This window comes from Ambystoma mexicanum, chromosome 1p (assembly GCF_040938575.1).
Source record: "Ambystoma mexicanum isolate Mex_15411 chromosome 1p, UKY_AmexF1_1, whole genome shotgun sequence".
NCBI classification, from domain to species: Eukaryota; Metazoa; Chordata; class Amphibia; order Caudata; family Ambystomatidae; genus Ambystoma; species Ambystoma mexicanum.
Window position 1 is genome coordinate 1,050,491,690 of NC_090921.1, and position 22,158 is coordinate 1,050,513,847.

The window sequence follows — 22,158 nt, forward strand, 5'->3', positions numbered from 1 at the left end:
GTTAGGTTGATCTTTTCACTATCTAGGAAATCCCCCATTTCACAATTCTGCAAGGATCTCAACTGGCTTCCAGTGAGGCAGAGGGTTCTTTTTAAGACCCTCTGTTTGGTAAGTGTCTCCACAGTTTGGCACCTTCCTATTTGTCCTAGAAAATTGTGACTTACTGCCCTAGCCAAACCCTTCCATCATTTGGGAAACATCTGTTGGTGGTCCCTGCATCCAGGTCAGTTACCTGAGTTGACCGACGGTTCTTCAACTTTCGACCATGTATCTGGAATTCACTACCACCTGACTTGCGCAGCATGAATGCTTTACCTGTTTTCAGAAAAAAATTGAAAACTTACCTCTTCGTATAAAAAACTGCAACATTATCTATTAATTTTTCACTTGCGCCCAGATGAAGACTATGCTTGAATCCATATGCACTTTATAAATGCACAAAATCAATCAATCACAATCGCAGGGGAATTTCACCACAAATCATAGATTTGCCGTGGGGAAAAGGAGAAAAGACCATCCCAAAGACCTCAAACTGGGAGAAACCATCCACATTGGTCTTGAGTGTGGAACCAACTGAATATTTTGAAGAAATGTCCTATTGTTACAAGTTTTCTGAACTGTCCCACTGCTTCAGAAAATAAAGGCTCAATTACTAATGCTAGTGCAACTGGGACTCTTGAAAAACAAAGATCTCAGGGAATTCAATTGTCCCTAGCGAGTTCCTTCAATAAACTGAAGCACACAAGGGTATTTGTAGGGAGCCATGTAAGAAATAGTATGCCTGCTTTCACTAACAAGTGGGTCAGAACCAGTCTCTGTGAGAGCAACGTAATTTCAACTCTGAAAATTCAAAATGAAATTAACGCACACAAGTATAAGTAGACAATGTGTTTTTTAAAATAGAAAAGACTGGAACATTTTTCTATCCAAATATTTTATTTCTATCCATGCAATACAAATATTAAAATTATTAATTAAATGCATCTATAAACTGGTGGCTGATGCCATCTTCCTTTTTTTTATATCTAACAGAAAGTTGAAACAGTGTTAGTTTCTATGTACTTTCTAGAATCAATTAAAATGGCCACCAAAAGAATACCTGTTTTCACACAGATCAAAACAGCTGTGGTTTTCAGCCAGGCACACATTTACCAAGCTCAAACTCCAAAGACATTTTTGGGTTAGTGAAGTCAGTGTGGGAAGCCTGTATTTTCGCCTCTGCTGAGACACTTGCTCTCTGTAAGCTATCCAGATGCAAATAGCAGTTTATAAACCTGTTCCAAGACTGGGCATTGGACCAGATGTCCTTAGGAACATTTACAAAAATATAAACAATTCAAGTAAAAGCGTGGTCACAAAAGAGAACAATCAGGATTGTTTTCCTTCAGTGGGCAATTAAACTAAGTGTGTCAATGTTTATGACCTGCCAGACCTTCACAAGAAGGTACAATCTGCATTATCTCATTTTGAAAGATACAAAATGCGAGATGCGACTTATCAACCATTCCTTTTCATATTCTGGAAAACCCATAATGTTGCTATTCTTAAGGCTTAAAAAGGTTTTTATTACAACCTTGAAGTGGAGGAGTTTTATTAGCAAGGGAATTAATATGAAACTTATCTTCAAAGAAACCGGATGTGACATGTGCATTTGGTGTGCATTTCATCCAGTTCCCAGGCACCAAAAATGCAAGCCATTTTGGAATAGACACTTAAATTTAAGGTGAAATCCTATTTAAAAAGCTGCATAACATCTCAAACTTTACAGCTAGAGAAAAACTGAAGAAATGATATTGAGTTACAGGAGGAGAACTTTCAACATATGCTAGGTTAATAGCGATTCCTCCATATTTTACTAAGTAAAGCAATACTTTGATAACTAAACTTGTTTGTCCTAGCCAAAATTAATTGTAATATTAGAAAACAGCTTGCTTTAAAAATTGTAATTCTGTTCATTTGAAGATAGTTTATTACAAATAACACTTTCTAACCTCCTACATTTTCTACCCATTTATCCTCTGGGTTATGTAATGTTAATGGGACAAAAGGGAACATGTAATCTCTTCTCCAGTAAAGGGGAGTTAACAAGAATCTTCACATCCTTAAAGATTATCACGCTCTTGGAAAATCAGAGGCTGCGGCATAGTTTGTTGAACTCTCATAAAATCTGAGAATCCAATCAAAATAGAGAAAGAACAGAAAATAAGTTAATCAGGAATATCCAAAAAGGGAATTGTAATACACTTTAAAAAGGCCTACCTGATGCAGAAAAGAAGGTATTTGGGAAATATCAAGGGCGGAAAGACAGAGGGGCCAAGAAGAATACCAGGGATCCTATATGGAGATGTATCGATTATCAAAGAAGAAAGAAAGGAGCCATCCTGGAGAGGACATTCACATACGGTCAAGTGCTGAGGGAGAGAACCAGATTGCAAATGGTTGGAGTTGGTTCCATGGAGCAGCTGAATGTTCTGCTGATGTCCCGGGAGAGAGGACACATGCATTTCTGATGTCTAGCCAGTGGGATTCATTAGAGGGACCAGATTGCAGACCCCTGCTGCCTTGTTTCCACGAAAGAAACTCTAAAAGTAAGTGAACTGATGCCCCAAAAATATATTTTAAAAGTACATGTACATAAGAATCTATTATAGCACAGGGCATACTGGTCTCTGCTTAGTTGAAATGATTTAATGCTCTTGTTTTTCACTTGCTTTTCACAAAAACAAACTGCACCTTTGTCTGAGTAATAATGCACAACAAATGTTACAAATGAACAGAGAATAACATTCTTTCTAAGTTCTGACATTTGCTCTGATTAAAGGTTTGTTTCCACTGTTTTCATGATGCATGATTTTCTCTTTCGCAAGCACTGCCATCCTTAGAACTACGAAGCTAGCATTGGATCTGAATGGCAAGCTTAATTAGTTGCTTTAATTATCAAGGACAATACATTTCAATCACTTAATATTTAACGTACTTACCAATTCCTTTCACATAGTCAGTGGCAAGTACATTGTGAGGCCCCATCTCTACAAAGGAATTGAACACTTTGTATAAAACCTGAGACAAAACAAAATGAACCATTGTAAAGAAAGAATGTATTCATTACTTGGTTTACATGCACATAGAGAAAATCGGACATAGTATAAAAAGAGGCCAGACAGCGTATGCTGTTGCAGTTAAATGCACAAAAGCAAATGCAAAAAAGGAACAGCAGTAAAATGCCATGCGTTCTTTAACATCTTTAAAATTAATTGTAAAGCCTTGTTCACCATCACCAAAACAGTTCATTTAGTAAAACTTTAATTCTATTAAACGTACATCATAAAAAATATACTTATAATAAATATGTTAATTTCATGTTAAAAGAAAAATCAAAATGACAAATTAACTTGAAACCTTAAGGCTATTTGTTCATCCAATATTCCAACGAATATACACAATCATGTATAATGGAGTTAGAGAAGTAATATAAATGCTTTAAATATATAAAATGTAGACAGTCCCTATTGTTTTCATTTGCTTAGATCTATGAATCCAGATGGCAAAGAATGCAGATTCAGATCAACTTTTGTCTCGAGAGAGAACGATAAATGTATAATTTATTGCATCAAATTTCTTATACAACAATGTAAACTTCACTAAATCTTATATAGTACTCCACCCCAACTCATAAAAAATGTCTTCCATTACATGCAATCAGTTTAATAAAATGAACTACATAAAGAGATGCCTTTCATCTAATCTTACACAATTCTTTCAGCTGGTTACATAAAAGCTTAAAAAATAGATAACATTGCATTAATAGAAGCCCCCCAAAAAATGTGATCGCTAAAACCGGGACGATCTAAAACAATCATTCCTTCGCCATTTTACATTTACCTTGATTTTTAGCACTAATCCATCATGCCTTAGTTAAAAAGATTAAAACACGCAAACAGCACATCCTCATAACAGGCCATTTTACACAAAAAATATGCATCGGTTATCAGGCTTATCTGGAATTTAAGAAAAATAGTAGAAAGCCACCTCTCAGTTTTATATATTTTGTACAGATTAAAAGTACATGTATATTGGTCTCCATTTTCATGGGACAAAAAGCAAAACTGTGTAGAGTCAGGGCTCCATCTACTGATTAGCCCTGCTACAGGGATGGTGTTCAACCTGAATTTTACATAAAGTGCCTGGGGAATGGTTGGAGACATGAAACGATTTGGGGGTTATATTGGTTTGAAATGGCAGATGGCACAGGAATCTTGTTTGGTTCAGTGAATCGAATTTCAGGGTCTCTAGGTACAAAACACTGATAATCTCCTCAGCAACTACAACATCTTTGATCAGTAGTTGTGAAGACCCTATTTGGGTCAATAAGGTATCTATATGCTTATACCACTTCCAAGCTTTCTCACCTTAATGCTGGGCAACGCCCCAAAGCTTCTTGTTATGTTGCAGGTGGCTTGATTTATTTAAGCGAAGCCAGAAGAGAAAAGGGACTCAAATTGTATTGTACTGGAACCGTTGATTGTACTATTGGGTAAACAAAGGATTTTGTTAATGCATTTATTTTCCACTGTAGTTATGGTGGGAATTGCCCCAAACTTCACTGCCATACAGGGCAGATTGCGCTTGCGCCTTGCATACTTCCAGTACAGTTAACAGGAGCAGATTACTGATCTGCAGATTCAATGTGCCTATTACACCTGTGTGTCTTTTTAAAATGGGTTCACTTGTTTAGGGTGGCCTATTTTCCATACTTTTGAAATGTCACCTCCCGGTAGTCATAAAAAGATTCTTGCTGACGGCAATCTCTGTCAATCTATTTTATTCCATTTTATTTATTGGGTATTTATAATGCACATTTACAGCAAAATGATGTTCAAGGCGCATCAAGACAAGGGGGGAGGTACAGGGAAGAAAAAAACGAAACAATAACGTTCCTAGTAGGTCTTGAGAATTTTGTTTTTGTTAAACCTTTATTTTTTGACTTGACAAGACACCAACAAACAGAGGTAGTCACAGCGCAACATCAGCATACATTAAGTACAATACATATTCTGCAGTAAACTGTAAGGATTCTGTACAAAGCACCAGCGACAGGTTCTGGCCATGGTATTGGCAACTGAGACAAAGGAGACACATTTCACAGAGCTATACAGTTACGGGGAACAACCGGGGGAGGAGGAATCAGAGTTCGAGGGTGAAGTCATGGCGGACATGTAATCGCAGAACTTTTGCCAAATATCTCTTGGCCTCGAATGTGGATGTTGCATTGCACTCCAGGCCTCTTCAGTGTCATGCGCCCAAGTGATTGTCCTGAGCCACTGTGCATAGGTGGGTGCCCTAGGGCGGAGCCAACACATCAATATGCATCGCACCGCCAACACCATACATAGTCCCGCCAGGAATCGCGCCCCAAATGAGGGAAGTCGTGGAACAGACAACACACTGGGATGGGGACAATAGTGTGCTCTAGTATATCCGTTAATGTGGAACAGATGCCGGACCAAAATTGGGTCAGATGAGGGCAACTCCAAAGCATGTGAATATGAAACGCTTGATCGGTACCACAGCTGGGGCAATTGGGAGAAAATTCACGAGACATATGGTGTAATCTCTTTAGTGTATGATGATATCTGTGTAGCAACTTAAATTGTATTACCTTGAATTTAGAGTTATAGGACACATCATGGGTGCGAGCACACATTCGGGACCACCGTTCGTCGGTAATCTCGACCTCCAGTTCTTCCTCCCACCTGCGTTTCAGTTTAATGAAGGAGGGGGCAGCTCCAGTCTGCAATAGGGAATAAAGCCTTGACACCTTCCCTTTGAAGGAGTCAAAGGAACAGAGTTCCGCAACTATTGGTTTGTCAGGTGGTAGCGTGGGGAAATCGGGGTATCTGGCTTTGAGGTTCTTCTGGAGAGAGGAGTATTGTAGCCATGCCAAAGGCTTACGTTTGAGGGAGAGAGGGAAATCAGTCCACTCAAGGAAGTTTCCCTGTACATAGGCATCACGGAGTGTCCGGAAGCTAGCATCAGCCCAGCGAGATACCATGGATTATGGGACGTGTGGGACACTCACCTGTTTCCCACAGGGGCGTAGATTGGACCCGGACAGCTGCGGTCTCCACCAACGTGATGCGTAGTGCCGAGATGACTGTCTGGACTGGCCCGCCTAATCTCGTCTGCTTGATCCGTAGAAGTATTCTCCTGCAAGTGGAAAAAGGGATTTAGCCACCGGTGGATTTTAGTGATGGCCCCCTCCCACTGTTCTCGTTCTCCCCTCTTGTCACCTCCGATATCCCCTTTTAGTAACCTCACCTTATGTTTTTAAATGATGAGCTCTCCATCCTGCATGGCATGCCGGGGCGCGTAGATACCAGTTACTTCACTGGTTTGAAGGTGCTGGAGGAGTTCCGGAGGAATATTGACTCCGGGGTTTATAAAGTTCAAAGAGTTCAATATGTCCGATGGTCACTCTTGTTCCATTCCCTTGTTGAATTGCAACTGGTTCAAAAGAATATTGCCTGGAGGCAGCTGATGGCGTTCAGGTAAGTGTCTGTATTACCCAACACTGTCCGGGAAAAGTTGCATGAGTTTAACTTGTTGTTTTCTCCATTTATAGGTGCGGCAAATGAAGATGAGGCGTATTAAAGGGTAATGCCTGCGGTGGTAAATCAGGTAAGCCTATGGTGGTAAGAGATTGTATTTGTCGGCTCTCTTGGCTCACCTTGTTGTTTCTTTTGTTTTCCCCCAGGTGCTGGAGTTTGGCGAAGAAAATGATGGAGGCAGCGCCGGATCGAAAAATGCTGTGAGGACTGGCGAGTAAGGCGCGGCGCAGCAGCTGGCGATGCGGCGTGTGCAGAAATAATGTCCTTTCAAGTTCGAAGACGTGATGGATCCGGAATCAGGTAAGGATTGAAATAATGTTGGTGTTCTAACCTTTCCTTCTTCTTTCCTCTTTTGCTAGGAGCTCTGGATTTGAGACGGGCGTGGCTGAAGATTGGATGCTGACTGCAGGCACGGTGAGCGTTACGCTGCTGGATGAAGAATAACCGAAGCGTGTGTTGCTGATCGGGCATGGTTTAAATAGCCTCCAAAGTAGTTCCAGGTAAGAAGTTCCCCAGAACCACACCCGAGTAAAAAATAGTCCCTGTAACAAAATAGTCCCATCCAAGCCTCACATTGGCTTGGATTCAGTTGTAGCATGGTCTGCATGAGGTAAGTAATGTCTATGAGCCTGGCGCCTATTGCGCCAGGACTGATTTCTATTATGAGCCTGGTGCCTAAGGCGCCAGGACTGAACCCAGACAGCCCCTAGCCGGGGCTGCTGGGTTTTTAATAAATATCTGGATGCCTGCTCCCGGGGCTGATGGGCTTGGTCCGGATGCCCGGGGGTAGGCATCATGACAGACATCGGGGAAGAAGTTCCATAGTGGCAGGTCACCATGGAATGGATGAGGTGTATCGACCATTGCCCAGAATTTGGCAAGTGCTAAGGATGTGCTAACCCACAGGGTTTATTGAGTCTGGGTCTGGTGAAACTGGTTTGAGGATAAGGGAGCCAATCACTCGGTTAGTTTCTCCAACCGAACATGTGGGGGAGGGGGGTATCCATGGTATTAAACCAGTAGGAGGTAAACTGAGATTGGGCCACCACCCAGTATCTAATAAAGTCTGGGGCGCCAAACCCACCCAATTCTTTAGGGGTGGTCAGCTTAGTAAGCTTGAGGCGGACTGCGCGCGAATGCCAGAGAGAGGTGTTACTTATGCGACGTAGCGATTTGAAGAATTCGTCACCTGGCCATATAGGAAGATTGGTGAATCGATAGAGGAGTTGAGGCAACACTACCATTTTAAGTACTCCAATCTTCCCCGCTAGTGAAATGGGGAGACTACTCCAGCTGGTAGTTTTAGTAGCCAAGTTTGTTAGGTAATTCTGCTAATTGTCCTTGCGGAGCTTCGCCGTGTGACGGAAACTACCACCCCGAGGTAAGTGATGCTAGATTGAGACCAAGTGAATCCCCCTAAATCAGAAGGGGGTTGTGTGGAGTCTGTGAGTGGGAATAGTGCAGACTTGGAACTATTTACTTTCAGGCCAGATATGTCTCCAAATCGGGCAACAACGGTCAGAATGGGGGTGAGATTGGTTTCTGGGGAGCGGATGTACAGGAGAGCATCATTGGCGTACAAGGAAACTATATCGGATTGGCTTGCTGTGCGCAAGCCTCTGTGGGAGTGCGACTAGCGAATCATGTCGGCAAAGGGTTCCATGGCTATGGTGAAAATTAACAGGGATTAACAGGGAGAACGGGCATCCCTAACGTGTCCCTCTGGCTATCTAGAAAGGGGTGGAGCACCTGTCCTCCGTGCGAACTCTAGCTAAGGGGGCGGTGTAGAGTAGCTTAACCCAGGTCCGGAAGTTAGGGCCAAATTTACATTTCTCGAGTACTCGCCATAAGTATTTCCACGAGACCGAGTCAAATGCTTTTTGCATGTCCAAAGCGGCTGCTACCGCCTGTGTAGTCTGGTTGATCCTACTGATCACGTTAAAGAGCCTTCTTAGATTCAGGGATGTGGACCTTCCCGGGACAAATCCCGCCTGGTCAGGGTGGATGATGTGAGGCATGTAAGTGGCCAAGCGATTTGCCAGTAGTTTAGCGTATATTTTAATGTCACAGTTAATCAACGACAGGGGATGGTATGAGCTGCACTGGGTAGGGGGCTTGCCAGGTTTGAGGAGAACTGTTATCAATACCTCGCGTAGAGAGGGGGGGGAGTATGCCCTGTTCGCACGACTCATCCCATAGGGCCAGTAAGTGTGGGACCAGGTGAGATTTGTATTGCTTATAAATGTCCATGGGGAGACCATCCAGACAGGGGGCCTTCCCCGATGTCAGCGACTCAATGGCCTCAGTGAGTTCCTCAGGAGTAAAAGGCCTCTCCAGGGAGATGCTGGCATAAGCAGAAAGGACTGAGAGAGGAAGATTTTCTAAATAGGTGACTATTTCTGATACATGGGGACCATCCACTTCCGAATACAGGGAAGTATAAAACGATAGGAATTCAGAGTTGATGTCTTGTGGTGCGGTAGCCAGTGAGCCATCGGGCCTCTCTATAGCCGGAATGTTGGGGCTCCGAATTCCCGGCGTAGCTGCCTGGCTAGCACACGGCCCGGCCGCTCACCCTCACCATATTTCCTCACCGATTGGGGGCTGTCCAGGAATTTAACTTCTCGTACTGCAAGGCTGCGCACCTGTCCAGTTCCAGCCCCATTGCTGCTAGAGTGGCCGAGGAGTGATCTTGAGCGTACTGGGTCTCAAGGTCAGCCAGGGTTGATTCGCTGACGGCGATGTCATCACAGATTCCTTTCAGAATACCACACCCCTTGGAGATGGCGATGCCCCTCACGTAGGCTTTGAAGGATTCCCAGAGGGTGGCATGCGTTGCCACAGAGTTTGTGTTGATCTCAAAGAATTCTTTGATGGAGGATTCGAGTTCAGTGGCAAAGACCTGATCAAGCAGCGCGTGGGGTCTCATCCTCCACTGTCTCGTTTTATCAGCGTCCGGACCCCAGTTCAACGAGATGAGTACTGGTGAGTGGTCTGATAGTGTTCTGGGGAGGATCGCTAGGTGGGATAGGCATCTGACCAGTATGTCAGATATGAGCCATCTGTCTATTCTAGAATGTGAATCGTGGACGGAGGAATAGTAGGAGTACGTGCAAGAGTTGGGGTTCATTAGTCGCCAGGCATCTACCACCGCTAGTTGAGGGAGCATTGTAAGAATGGTGTAGGCTGCTCTGGAGAGTTAGCGAGGTCTAGAGCCCGTCCTGTCTAGGGTGACATCCAATATCGTGTTGAAATCCCCTCCCCATATAATCAGGACCAGGGGGTAACTCTCCAGGACAGAGGCTAGGTGTAGGTAGAAGTCAGGACCATCGATGTTCGGGCCATATATGTTCAAGATGGCTACCTCCTGGTTTTGCAGTTTGCGATGATTAATACATATCTACCAAGCGGGACTATCCGCGAGTGGCTACATGCGAACTTCAGATTCCTGTGTATTAAAGTAAGGGTACCTCGGCTTTGGGTGGAATAGTTAGTGTAATACCTCTGGAGTCCCCACTGTTTAGCAAATCATTCACATTGTTCAGAGCGGACATGGGTCTCCTGTAGGCACAGAATTTTAACCCCGTGGCGTTCAGCATATAACTGTATCTGCCGCATCTTTTTGTGGTTACCCAATCCCCGAACATTCCAGCTCATAAAGGTCAAATCGTTATTTGCCATTCGTGTAGGGGTAATGATTGAGTTTCTGTGCATTGGTTAACAGTGACAAGGAATCAATCGATCTGGTGGAATGTGGACCCCTATCTATGAGTTTGTGATGTACTTCCATGGTGCACGTGGCACCTCTGGTGGTTGTCAAGACTTTTTTAAACATAACGTCCCATCCTCCCCACCCACATCCCTCCCCCAACCAGAGGGATGATACCCAAACAAGACCATAACAACAGCAAACTTCTCGGCATCTGCACCTGCGGGCCTGTTAGCTGGCCTGGCAATGGCGCAACGGACTGGGGAGAGTGTGAGGAGTTTTTGTAATACAGCACTATCAATCAGAGTGTTCAGCATAGGCACGAAGGTGCAGAAGGCCCATGGTTTAAGAGAGATAAGACAACTGCGGACAAAGGGAAGTAACCATAGGCCGTCAGTGCACTCCCGCGGAAACATGATAATAGCCCAGTGTGGCTGTGGGTATAACCAGGACCCCAGCATCCAACAACCGGAGGCCTGTGTGTCGGTATAGGATAATTGTTACAAACTAGGGGCTTATTAGGACATCAATCGTTTCTAAACACAATGAGTCTGTGTGGCAGACGGGGGCCACATTGTGGAGGATCAATGGGGCAACAAAGAACAGAACTAACAACGAATGCACTTCCTTTGAAGTGTGGCTGTCACTGAGAGCACTGCAGCCGACGAGCCCATTAATGGCATAGGCTCGATCAGAACCAACAAATCAACGTGGAGATCGTCGCAGCGATGAGGGATCAGCCAGGGAAGTGTTCGTCAATACATTTTGATGCCTCTTCTGGAATTGTGAAGAAGAAAGTTTGGTTAGAATATTCGATCCTTAACTTTGCGGGGAATAGCATAGAGTATTTAACTCCCAAGTCTCGGAGTCTCTTTTTTACAGCCAGAAAGGTTTTGCGTTCTTGCTGCACAGCGACGGAGAAATCCGGGTAGAGATGAATCCTTGCCGACCCAAGAAGCAACTCCCCCTTAACACTGGCTGCCCGCAGGAGGGCATCATGGTCCCGGAAATTTAAGATTCTGGCTATAATGGGGCGCGGAGGTGCCCCCGGTCTGGATTTTGCGGTCAGGGAGCAATGTGCCCTTTCAACTGCAAATTGCAGAGAGTTTCGGTGTATCTAGGAGTGTTAAAAGAATGCGTTCCACGTAGTCCTCCATGGGTTCTTTGATAATGTCCTCGGGTACACCGACAATGCGCAGATTATTCCGTCTAGAGCGGGATTCGAGGTCATCGTTTTTCTTTTCCACTGCTGAAACTCGACTGGTGAGTGTGGAGACTGCGGCACGAAGGGAGCCCAGGTCATCCTCAGCAGCCCCAACCCTTGTTTCGATTTCGGCAACCCAGCCGTCTGTTTTTTCGATATGGGCTTTTATGGAAGAGATGGTGCCATTCATATTGTCCAGTTTGGTATGTAGTGTAGCGAAACCTTCACGCATGTATTCCAGCATCTTCTGCAAGTCATCCGGGGCTGAAGATGTTGAGGTGGTAGGTGCTTCCTCCGGGGCCTCAGCCGCCGGTTTGGATGGAGTCTTAGTAAACATATTCAGCGAACTTTGTTTTTTTCCTGCACCAGCCCCCTTGGTCATGGTTATGGCGAGAGCAAGGTTCCAGGAACCGACAGAGGCGTGAGTGACCAGAGGTATTAGATCTCTTAGGTAATTATTGCCCAACCTGAGGCAGCCAGGAAGATGGTGGCGAAGCTCCACTGGACTCTGCGTCTATGTAGCCACCCCCGATTCAGCTACGCTCCCAGAGCACCTCCAGCGCCTGTAGGGGTGTATCACTGTATTGGGGCTTCAGGACTGACTCTACTCGGGATCAGTGCAGATGGGGATGTCCCGTAGGAGATCAATCTGTGTTCGCACCAGTATCAGTTGGGATCTCCTAGGATTGGTCTGGTGAGAGTCAAATTGCAGACAATGTGCTCACTGAGGTCAGTTGTAGGCGGGAAAGATTCAGATGATCAGGGTTGGCCCATGTCCACTTCCAGGGCTGTGCCGACCGTCCAGAAAGTTTGGCGCTATTAAAGAATTGCGTGGCTGGCATCCAGAGTTCTTCAAGGAGGGGGCAGCGGAAGGGGGGGCAGGCGAGCAGTGTACAGGCGCAGGGGGTCCGCGGCAATGGCTCCGTCCCGCGCAGCGTGAGGTCCAGGGAGCGGGAGGTCCTGGTGATTTCGGACACTGTCCGAGTCGGTGGGGGAGTTGGCTGTAGCTCCGGGTGAGGATCAGTCAGGCCCGCCGCAATAGTACGGCAGGGGGAACGCAGGGTGATCTCCCCTGGGTCACAGTAGCCCGGTGCACTCCATGGGCTTGGACGCCCCTCCCCCACCAAGACCCACAACGCCTTGTCCTCTGGTGGAAGGGAGAGCCACGGTTGCTGGAGTCGCGGCGCGGGGCAAGCCAGGCACCCGCAATCCCAGCGCACGCGGCAGCTGCAGCTTAGCTCTCAGGGACCCGCCAGGGTCAAAAGTCTGTGGAGCTGCAACGGAGGTGTTCCCCCAACGGCCACAGCAGTACGGAATAGACTGCCTGTATTTGGAAGGATTTTTCAGGGTTTGTGCGCTCTCCCAGTCCGGAGCTCAGCACTTAGGCGGCCATCTTGCTTCGGAGCAACAGCACCCTCCCCTAGGTCTTGAGACATTCTGATTGTGCAAGTGCAGTAAAACTGTAGGTCGGGGAGGAACAGGGATGAAAGACAAAACAATAACGTTCCTACTAGACAATTTGGACCGTGCAAGTGCAGTAACAAAAAAGAGGGGAATGAGGGAGGAGGGGAAAGTGTAGGTTGGGGATGGACAGAGAATCAAGACAACAGGAAGGTTACTACTAGGTCTTGAGATAATTCGAAGTGTGCAAGTGCCTTAACATAAATGAGGGGATAAGGCGATGAGGGGGATGTGTAGATTGGGGATGGACAGGGAACAAGACAACATTGAAACGTCTGCTCTTATTTTGGGGGATGGGTGACAGACCTTTACCATTGTTTTTGAAAGAATTATCTGGAGCCTTCATTCTTTAAAAAAATTTCGTTTAAAACCTCCAACTACTTTTGTGTGCCCATTTTAGTCTTGAAAATGAGAACTGTATAATCAGCATACATAAGTATGCAGAGTTTACGGTTGGCAATTAAAGGAGCAATGGCATTTAGCTTGAAGATTCTCAATAGCAGGTCATTAATGTAGAGAAGAAAAAGTATTGGGGCAAGGACACAACACGGTTGTAAACAATTTTTAACAGGAAAATGATTCGTTCTTGCTCCATCCCGTTTGCTCCTAACAACTTCCATGGTGTTCTCATAAAGCTGCTGAATAGGGCTGATAATTTCTAAGGGGTTCTTAACATCAATAAACATTTCCTATAGAATTTAAAATATATAAATAGTAGAAATAGGTGTTCCCTCATCAGGGTTACATATTTACTTTGTATCAAAATGAGAGAGAAGGCCTAATCAACTGTGCCTATATCTCTCTAGGAGTGTTCCTGATGTTTCCCATAAACCTTTGACAGACCATCGATAAGACTGACAGGTCTAATTTGCGGGAATTATCTTATCTCCTTTCTTATTTATAGGGTCGATTTCTGCCTGCTGCCAACATGTGGGTACATAATCGATCTTGTTAAAATGATTAAACAACCAAATGAGAATAGGAGTTAATATTGTTGGCTCTTCTTTACAAAGGTCTATAGGGATCATATCTATCCCAGGTGGCTTGCACTTCTTTTGTGAAGCTATTATTATTTTTTTTTGTGCTAAATTCTATCGGGGTCCATGGGCCAACTCATGCCAGTTGGGGCGGGATATCATACTTGTCATTAAATGCATATAGCTTACTAAAATACACAAACCAAACATCATTAGCTATATGTGGTTCTGAATCATGGTTGGTAGTGGTAGAACCATAGGTCATTTTGAAGATAAGACTTCAGAATAATTATGAATTTTAGGAATAGTGCACTAAAAAATGTTACTGTTGCGAGCGTTCGGGCATGTGGTTTTAAGCAAACTGTGATTGATCGAAAAAACATTTCTTATGCACCTTACCTTAGTTTCCCGCACTTTTACACATGCAAAATCAATGGGCGGGCGCAGCCTTTTCGTGCTAATCTTATCCGTGGATCAATCGGCCTAAGTTCAAGTGCCCTCGCGGCACTAAATAATATCACCTGTTTCTGAAGCTGACATCACTAGACGCGTGCGGCCCATTTCCCAATGCAAATGCACATCTCATGTCAACGTTCTCTGTGCGCCAGATAATGACGTGTCTCCATGGAAATGGCAGGACTCCCCTTTCCACAATAAGAATAAACAGACCGTTTCTCATTAGACAACATCAGAGTTGCTTTTTCAATCGTTCCACTGTTTTTTTTGTATAGCCTCTGACTCGTTTCTGCTGTGTTCAGCTACCTTCGTTGTACGGAGCACTTGCAAACAGATACTTATTCTAGCATTACTATTGACTTCAATGTTGTTGTATAATGGCAACAATACAGCCCTACCAGTACAAGCCAGAGTATTCTGAGGCAGAATTTCTTAATAGAGAAAGATGTGGAAACGATGGGGCATTGGATGACATTTGGGAAGACGAATCACTGCATCCTGAGGCAGAGCCTAGGCGCATTGAAGACGTTTCCAGCTGGTGACCTGCAATCGGTGCGAGGTCATGCCAACCGAGGAGGAGAACTGCTGCTGCCGAGAAAACTCTGGATGCTTGGCCTACATATCGGAAGAAGACAGCACTGCAATGCGTTACCGAGTTGCATGACTTCATGGTAGCCTGCCTAACAAGGTCCGTGTTGAGGATTATGATGGTGCTTATGCATGAACTTCGCGCAACAGTTCGCCTTCGCTATCCAATTAACGGGTAAGTATGCTCTAGATGTGTTGTCTTTTTGACTAGTGAGGCCACTAACATTTTATGTTTGTCTCCTATATTGTCGTAACCTTGATCTATCACTGCCAAATGAATGTAGTCTGCCCATTGAATACATTTCTCGCGCTTTGGGGAAATCAGTGTTCATTTTATGTGTCTTTCACAATCAACTAAACCAATATTTCTCTGTGCCCCAAACACTATGGATTGCATGGCTGTTCACTTTTGTAATGTGTCTACACTTCAAAGCCCAAGTTGAATGATCCATGAAGTAACATTTGTGCGGGCAACTATACCATAGGATACAGGGTGCATTTTCAAGTAAGGTTTGTAGACTTATCAGGTTCAATTAAATACAGTATGTGTGTTTCTCTTCCACAGGTGGTACAGGCTGGTGGCCTACTGTTCAATTACATGGTGGCTTTATGGGAGGCTTGGATTCCGCATTCTACAAGTAACAACCGCCTGTGTCGTTGGAGCCATTCGCACCAAATTCCCCAGTGACAGTGGACAGTACAGGGATTTTCCCACACTGTGCTGCAACCCGAAGTATACAATTTGTAGTGTATTCGTGCCATCAACATCAGCAACAAAATAAAATACAAAAGAGCTTTTATGAATAGTTGTTTCAATTTTTCAATGAATCAAGGACACGCTCACTTGTCTATGAGGGACATGAAAGAATAGTTGGTGCCCTTTTACGCTCACCTCGTCTGCAACAATGTATCCCCCCGCCATTATAAATGGCCATGGCCTTCCCAGACCCAGTGTCTCCAGGCTCCTCTCTAGGGGTCCCCACAATAGACATACATCGCACTCATTCACACACACATCCACTTTACTAATCCTTTATAAACCCCTTGATATTTATCCGGAGAACATCTTGGAGCACTGGAAGTCAACTATTGAGTGTGCTACCTGTTCTCCTGCTACTAACTCCCCTGCTTGCTGAATTTAATTGTTTGTTAGTCAAGGTAAGGGCAGGTCACCTATTACCTTCTCTATATTCATCTATTTCTGATCTCAAATTGTCTATCTATTTCGTCCAAATGTACCCAGGAGTGTAATGTTCATTGATCTGAATGACTTTACCATTGTCTAATGTTTCAAGTGTTTTGATTTCGATCTAGAGCACATTTCAACAATGTCCATTGCAATAGGATCGCATCTTTCTTGGACCATGTCTATAAGCATGTTTCCTTGTGATGCATGAAAGTACATTCAACAGATGAGTAACACGTTATGATTTGCGTCATATAAATTATTTCTGTATGAAAGTTATCCCAGTGTATATTTGACTACGCCACACATGTTTTGCTTCTTTGCCCAAAACAAACATTGCATAGAAAGCTGTGATATAATTCCATCAATCTCATGCAAAGAGTACAATTTCTTTGTAATTATTTATACTTTTTTTATACAGATCTTATAGATTTTTTAAGAATGCCTGCTTGTATGGTTTTGGGTTGCCATTCTAGGAGCCATGTCAAACGTCAGGGCACAATCCTGCATATATTGCCGAAGGATATTGATTTAATAAGAAGATGGGTTTGATATTGTGGTTTTGCGGTAGACGAGATTGATAGTAGAGCCCAGGCTATCTTTGGAGACTTGAGGGCCAATCGATTCTGCTTTTGCAGCCTGCACTTTACCGAGGATATGTACGACCAATCGAAGTACACAAAATAGCGTTGACCCAGAATGTTTCGTAAATTGCTTCCAAATGCAATTCCAACTCTATTGATGCACACGCTTCCGCAGGTGAGTCTCGGATGATGAATTAGCTTCAGGTGGTGGGGTCCTGGAAAGGTAACTTCATGAATGGATTGGTACTTCCGGTATAAATGTGTCTTACTAAAGTTTGCATATTTACCAGTTTGTATTACAATTTAACTATAACACATTTTACTATAGATCTGTCCCTGGTTTATGGAGCCTCAAATGAAGTAATTATGACCATGGAAAACAATGCCATAGTGCCCTTCAAAAGAAGGATAATGTTTTCGTAATCGGTTGCTTGACATGTCCATTTTTTTTAGGAAAGCATACTGTCGGAAGCACAGACCCTCGCAAGTGACAAAACCACCAACACGTCCAATATACCAATGGTGAGCTCTACAGACTTGCAGAAGTTCATATTCATCAGTTGAATCTTCACACATATCTAAGGCAAATCTAATTCTCCCTTTTACCACTTTATGGCAATGCACTGAAAATGAAGGAGCAAGATTCTGCATCCATTTATTTTCCGGAGTCAACAACAACTTCAAGCGCCTATCAAGTAATTTTATTTCACTTTTCATTTACGAGAATGTATTATGCTTGGAATTTCAAATAATATGAAATTGTTTATGTATCCTGTCGGTTTACAATGGGTGTCATTTATGGGTTTCCCTTTACATGTACCATTGTCTGCATCCCATTTTCTCAGTTCCATTTTGCGGTTTTTATCTGTACTAAAACAAGTACTGTGTTACAGGGGGATGCTGGTACTTCGACTACAATTACATTGTCGTTTGCAGCTGGTCCAGATTATGTGGTATGCGTACTTACAGTTCCCTTGAATGAAAGAAAGTTAATCCTACATAGGATACTATTAGACAGTGACATTAATATAAAAGTGCAGTGTTTCAAACTTTTATGATTTCAGTTCTAATGTTACACTTCTTCCCTAATGCAGAATACATTGCAAAATGTGTGAGGACATTGCAATCAGTATGTTTTGCACAGTGATCTCTGATCAAGTACACTTGCCATCTATCAGGTTAAATTTGAAATGTATATTTTGACTAAATGACACACTGTTTGCGAGGGTATGCGTGTAAGCGCTGTGTGTGATGAAAGATTTTAATTTCCAATATGATTGACTTTTTTTTAATGAATATTCTATTCAAGGAATGTACACACGGTGTGGAATTAGAAGTGGAGGCACATGGATCAGAGGTGGTGGATCAGATTGCTGGTGCGGTCGTTACAGAGAAGACCACGGTTTCACAGAAAATCAAGAAAACAAGGGTAACTAACAAACAATTTCATTTTCTAGAAGTGTTTTTGGGCTGGTGTTTTCTTCGTAACATGTTTTTGTATATAAAGTGCTATCTGCTGTATGTGTGCTATACATTGAACATGTTTTCACAACACATCTCCTAGAGGCCCATAAGGAAAACAAGTATAAAGACACAGACAACAAATGAAACCAAAGATGTCACTTGCCAAACAGATTTCACCATTGAGCAACTACTATTTGAGGCGCATCGTGGTCCAGTTAATAAGCAGACTCGTGATGCTTATGCCCATTGCCTGAAACTGAATTGAATGTGACAGGCAAAGCCAGCAAAGTGTTTTTGGACCATTGCTACAATGTGAGTACTCGACATGATGAAACTGAATATAATGAAGATGCATTGGAATTCCTCGCAGACCACTGGACACAATCTACACCCGCAGAAAAAGTTCTGCCCAATAAACATTCGATGTTGAAGGTTTCTCCAATTCGTGTGCAAATAACAAGCTGAACTAACAGACTGAAGCGTCAACACTATTGACCGAGGAACTTGCCAAAGATCTCGACTACAGTTTGGCCAATTTGGGAGATTTGTCCACCACAGTTGAGTCATAAACCACATTCATGCAGGACGATTGGGTAATAAAGGAGCACAAATACATTGTATTCGACAGCTGCCTGGTAGAGATTATACTGATGCTGAAATGTGTCCATCCATTGAGGGGGAAAATATGCGGGGAGCCATTGGTGAATGTGACCTGTGTATTACAAGGCAGTAACCTGAAAATCCAAGCTACCTGTGTCCACCTCCATGATACATTTTCATGGTCCGCTCAACCAATGCTGAGCAAAGTGCCAGCTGGAAACCTACTGTGTTCAGCAGCTTTACTTTTCAGCGGCTCGACTTTCAGTAAGATGTCCAGTTTCTGTCAATTTGTGGAACTTAATTTCCTTGCTAAAACCCAGTACTACAAATATCAAAGGGAATTCTTATTCCCCGCTATTAATCAAGCCTGGGAAATTTAACAAATGTCAATTGAAAGCACATTCTTTGGCAAACGGTTCAGGCTATGTGGCGACGGACATTGTGACAGCCCCAGAATTTCAGCAAAGTACTGCACATACCACTTTCAAGACATGGAAACAAAACAAAAATTAGAAGATCGTGCAGGTGTCCCAATGTACATCCTCTGTGGCCATGGAGAAACATGGTTTCATCAAATCCCTCAAACATCTTCAATCGAGGGGAATGCAAATAGACCTCATAGCCACTGACAGACATATTTGAATAGCCAAGGCCATGCCAGAGCAGTTTCCAAACATTTGTCATCAATTTGATGTATGGCACGTTGCCAAAGTACAGCTGCTGGTAAAAAAAAAAAGTGTTTGGAAAATATTTTACAGTGATCTCAGTCTGTTAGCCACCATCTTTGGTGGAGCTTCAAAACTTGTGATGGGTCTGTGGATATTTTACTTGAAAAATTGTGCTAATTGATTCACCACTGTTCCAACATTTACTCATGGGCAGAAAACCAACATTTTCACAAATGTGCACATGGACCTTTATCGGAGGAGCAGCAAAGCAAGAAGAAGTGGTTGGTGCCATTTTCAACTCCACACACAGCCCTTGAGAAGATCATGTTCAAAAAACTTTCAAGAGACCTAAAGGGACACACCTGAGATTTGGAGGTGTTCCACAATATGTGCCTAAAGTACACGCCCAAAAGGTTGCATTTCGTATGGAGGTCAGAACAAGACTAGCTGTACTTGCGCACAATGAGGACTTAGGGCGAGAACAATAGAGAACTGCCAGAAAATTTGGGATGCTTCGTTACACTTTGGCCTTTGCAAAACAAACCAAAAAATGGGTGGCCAAGCCAATATACCAGGAAATGGAATTCGATTTTGTGAAAGATCTCATATTGACTTTGTTGTCCATGCATACTCATGGAATCGATCCTGATTTTGTTCCTAGGACACATACAATGCCACAAAACATTGCAAAGGAGCCCTGTCCACCTAGAGCTGAACTTCTTGAACAGATGACTTCCCGGTAGAAATGATTTGCAGCAGTGTATGTTTCCCAATGTTTGTACATCAATAATGGACTGCTATTAAGTTAGAATTGCAATGCTATAAAATGTTTAAGAAGTATTTAATTATGCAGCTTTAATCCAGTTTATGAGTCATTAATGTATATCTTTTGCCTTCTGTTAATTTATATTACTGGTCCTCGATCGATAAAACACATGTCTGTGGTTGCTATTGGTAATATATTTCACAATAGAATTGCCCTAGCACATCAGTGCTGCACTGCCTATTTGGGTTTATGAAGTATTGATAGGCAAATGGATATTTGCCATCATGCAAAGGTATACTGAGGCTTGGTGTCTGTAAAGCCCTCTGCTCGACCACGGCACTGACGTTGAAGGCCTATGGTGGGTAAGATTTTGATAGCAATGATCAATCACTAGACCTGTGTCAACCCCATAACTAACAGAACGTTTTGCTTTAGCTGTGTATTATTTAACACCTCCCTCAGCGAGTGGGCACCTTTTAACACACTCATATAGTATTTTGGATTTTTGATGTGTGTGATTTTTTGGGGTTCTCCAGAGCTCGACATAGGTCAAGATAGCATCCAATTTGTCTTTTCAAATGTATCCTCTGTCACCTTTTTGGCAAGAAATGCCTGTTCTATGATACAGTGGATTTTGCTTTTCATGAGCCACTCCCTGTGTACTTCCCATGTGTTCTGTTTGCCCCCTCTACAACCCTCTTCTGTTCATAACCTACCTACTGTATGGGTCTGTCTGTCTCTCCTATCGTTTCTAGATGCTTCTCTGTCGACTATTCTGCTCTCCTCAGTAAATCTAGTAGGAAGAAGTTTAAAAAGGACACCCTTTTAGTAGTTCCCTCTCCAGAACTATGAAATCTACATATGCTATCTGTGCCCTAACTGCCCCCTGCCGCTTTCGCCCCGCACTTTTCCCCTCCCCCCCTCCACTGGACTTGCGCGATCTCAAGGTCTCGCCATCGCTCTTTTGTACAAGTGGGTCAGCAGGGCTCATCTACGTAGTGTGAAGTTCAGGGCAAGGGAGCAATGCATCTATCTAACTAAACAAAACAACAGAAACTGAAAATGCATTAATAATGGCACACACACTTGCATGAATTGTGGTACTTCGGTGAAATGAGCTAATAGATTGCCATTGTAACCTCTACCCTTTGGAATCTATTTGATACCACAATCTTTGTACCCAGGTGCTCAACCTAAAGGTTTGATCTGCCATCTGCCCTGCTTGGGTCCTCAGGATATAGGTAGATGTGTGTTGCTTTTTGGAAGAATAGATTACTACTACATAAGATTAGGGCTGTGATTGGGGCCTTGACTGATCGGGGCACGGGAGGGTCAGATGGATATCAGCATGAAAGGAACTGCAGGTTCTGAGCTGGTGGGCTCTGGCCTGCCGGTGTGGAGGCTGTGAGTGCACAGGAAGTTTACTGGAGATGAATGGGCACTTGGGCTTATCACTTGTCAGTATCTCACATTCTCCGCAGAGCACATTTCTGCATGAGAACAGGGCTCGCGCAGAGGTGGCAATGGGGAGGCGATGGTGTGGGCTGGCTGAGCGAGGCGCTGAGCATGGGAGAGCTGCATTTGTACAGAGAGATGGATTTTCGGGCCTAGTGGAATGATGTGATTGGGGCTATTTCAAAATTGCTTCCTAATGCGGGGCAAGAAACTATAGTGTATGTGTTATTTGCGACGGGGTGCGTTGTAACGGAATTTCGTGGGGGTTGGCTACACCTCCCCTATTGGTTATTAAATATGTTATGTTTAGAGAGTGACAAAGAGGGGCAGGGGGGCAAGGATCGTCTACTTCCCAACACTAGTAAAATCACTGTCTCAGTCTTCCCTCTGTTCACCCTGCATTGTCTTGTCTCGCCTTGAAGCACGTGTGCA

General features: G+C 43.7%; 1 protein-coding gene across 1 annotated transcript in view; it reads right to left on the minus strand.

Moving 5' to 3' along the window:
- SLC9A5 (solute carrier family 9 member A5) overlaps window positions 1–22,158 on the minus strand; it is a 1,894,848-nt gene that overhangs the window by 1,079,233 nt on the left and 793,457 nt on the right. Inside the window, exon 4 of the mRNA XM_069604452.1 lies at window positions 2,982–3,060. Within this exon, the coding sequence (XP_069460553.1) occupies window positions 2,982–3,060 (79 nt within the window). The remainder of the gene's footprint in view (window positions 1–2,981; window positions 3,061–22,158) is intronic.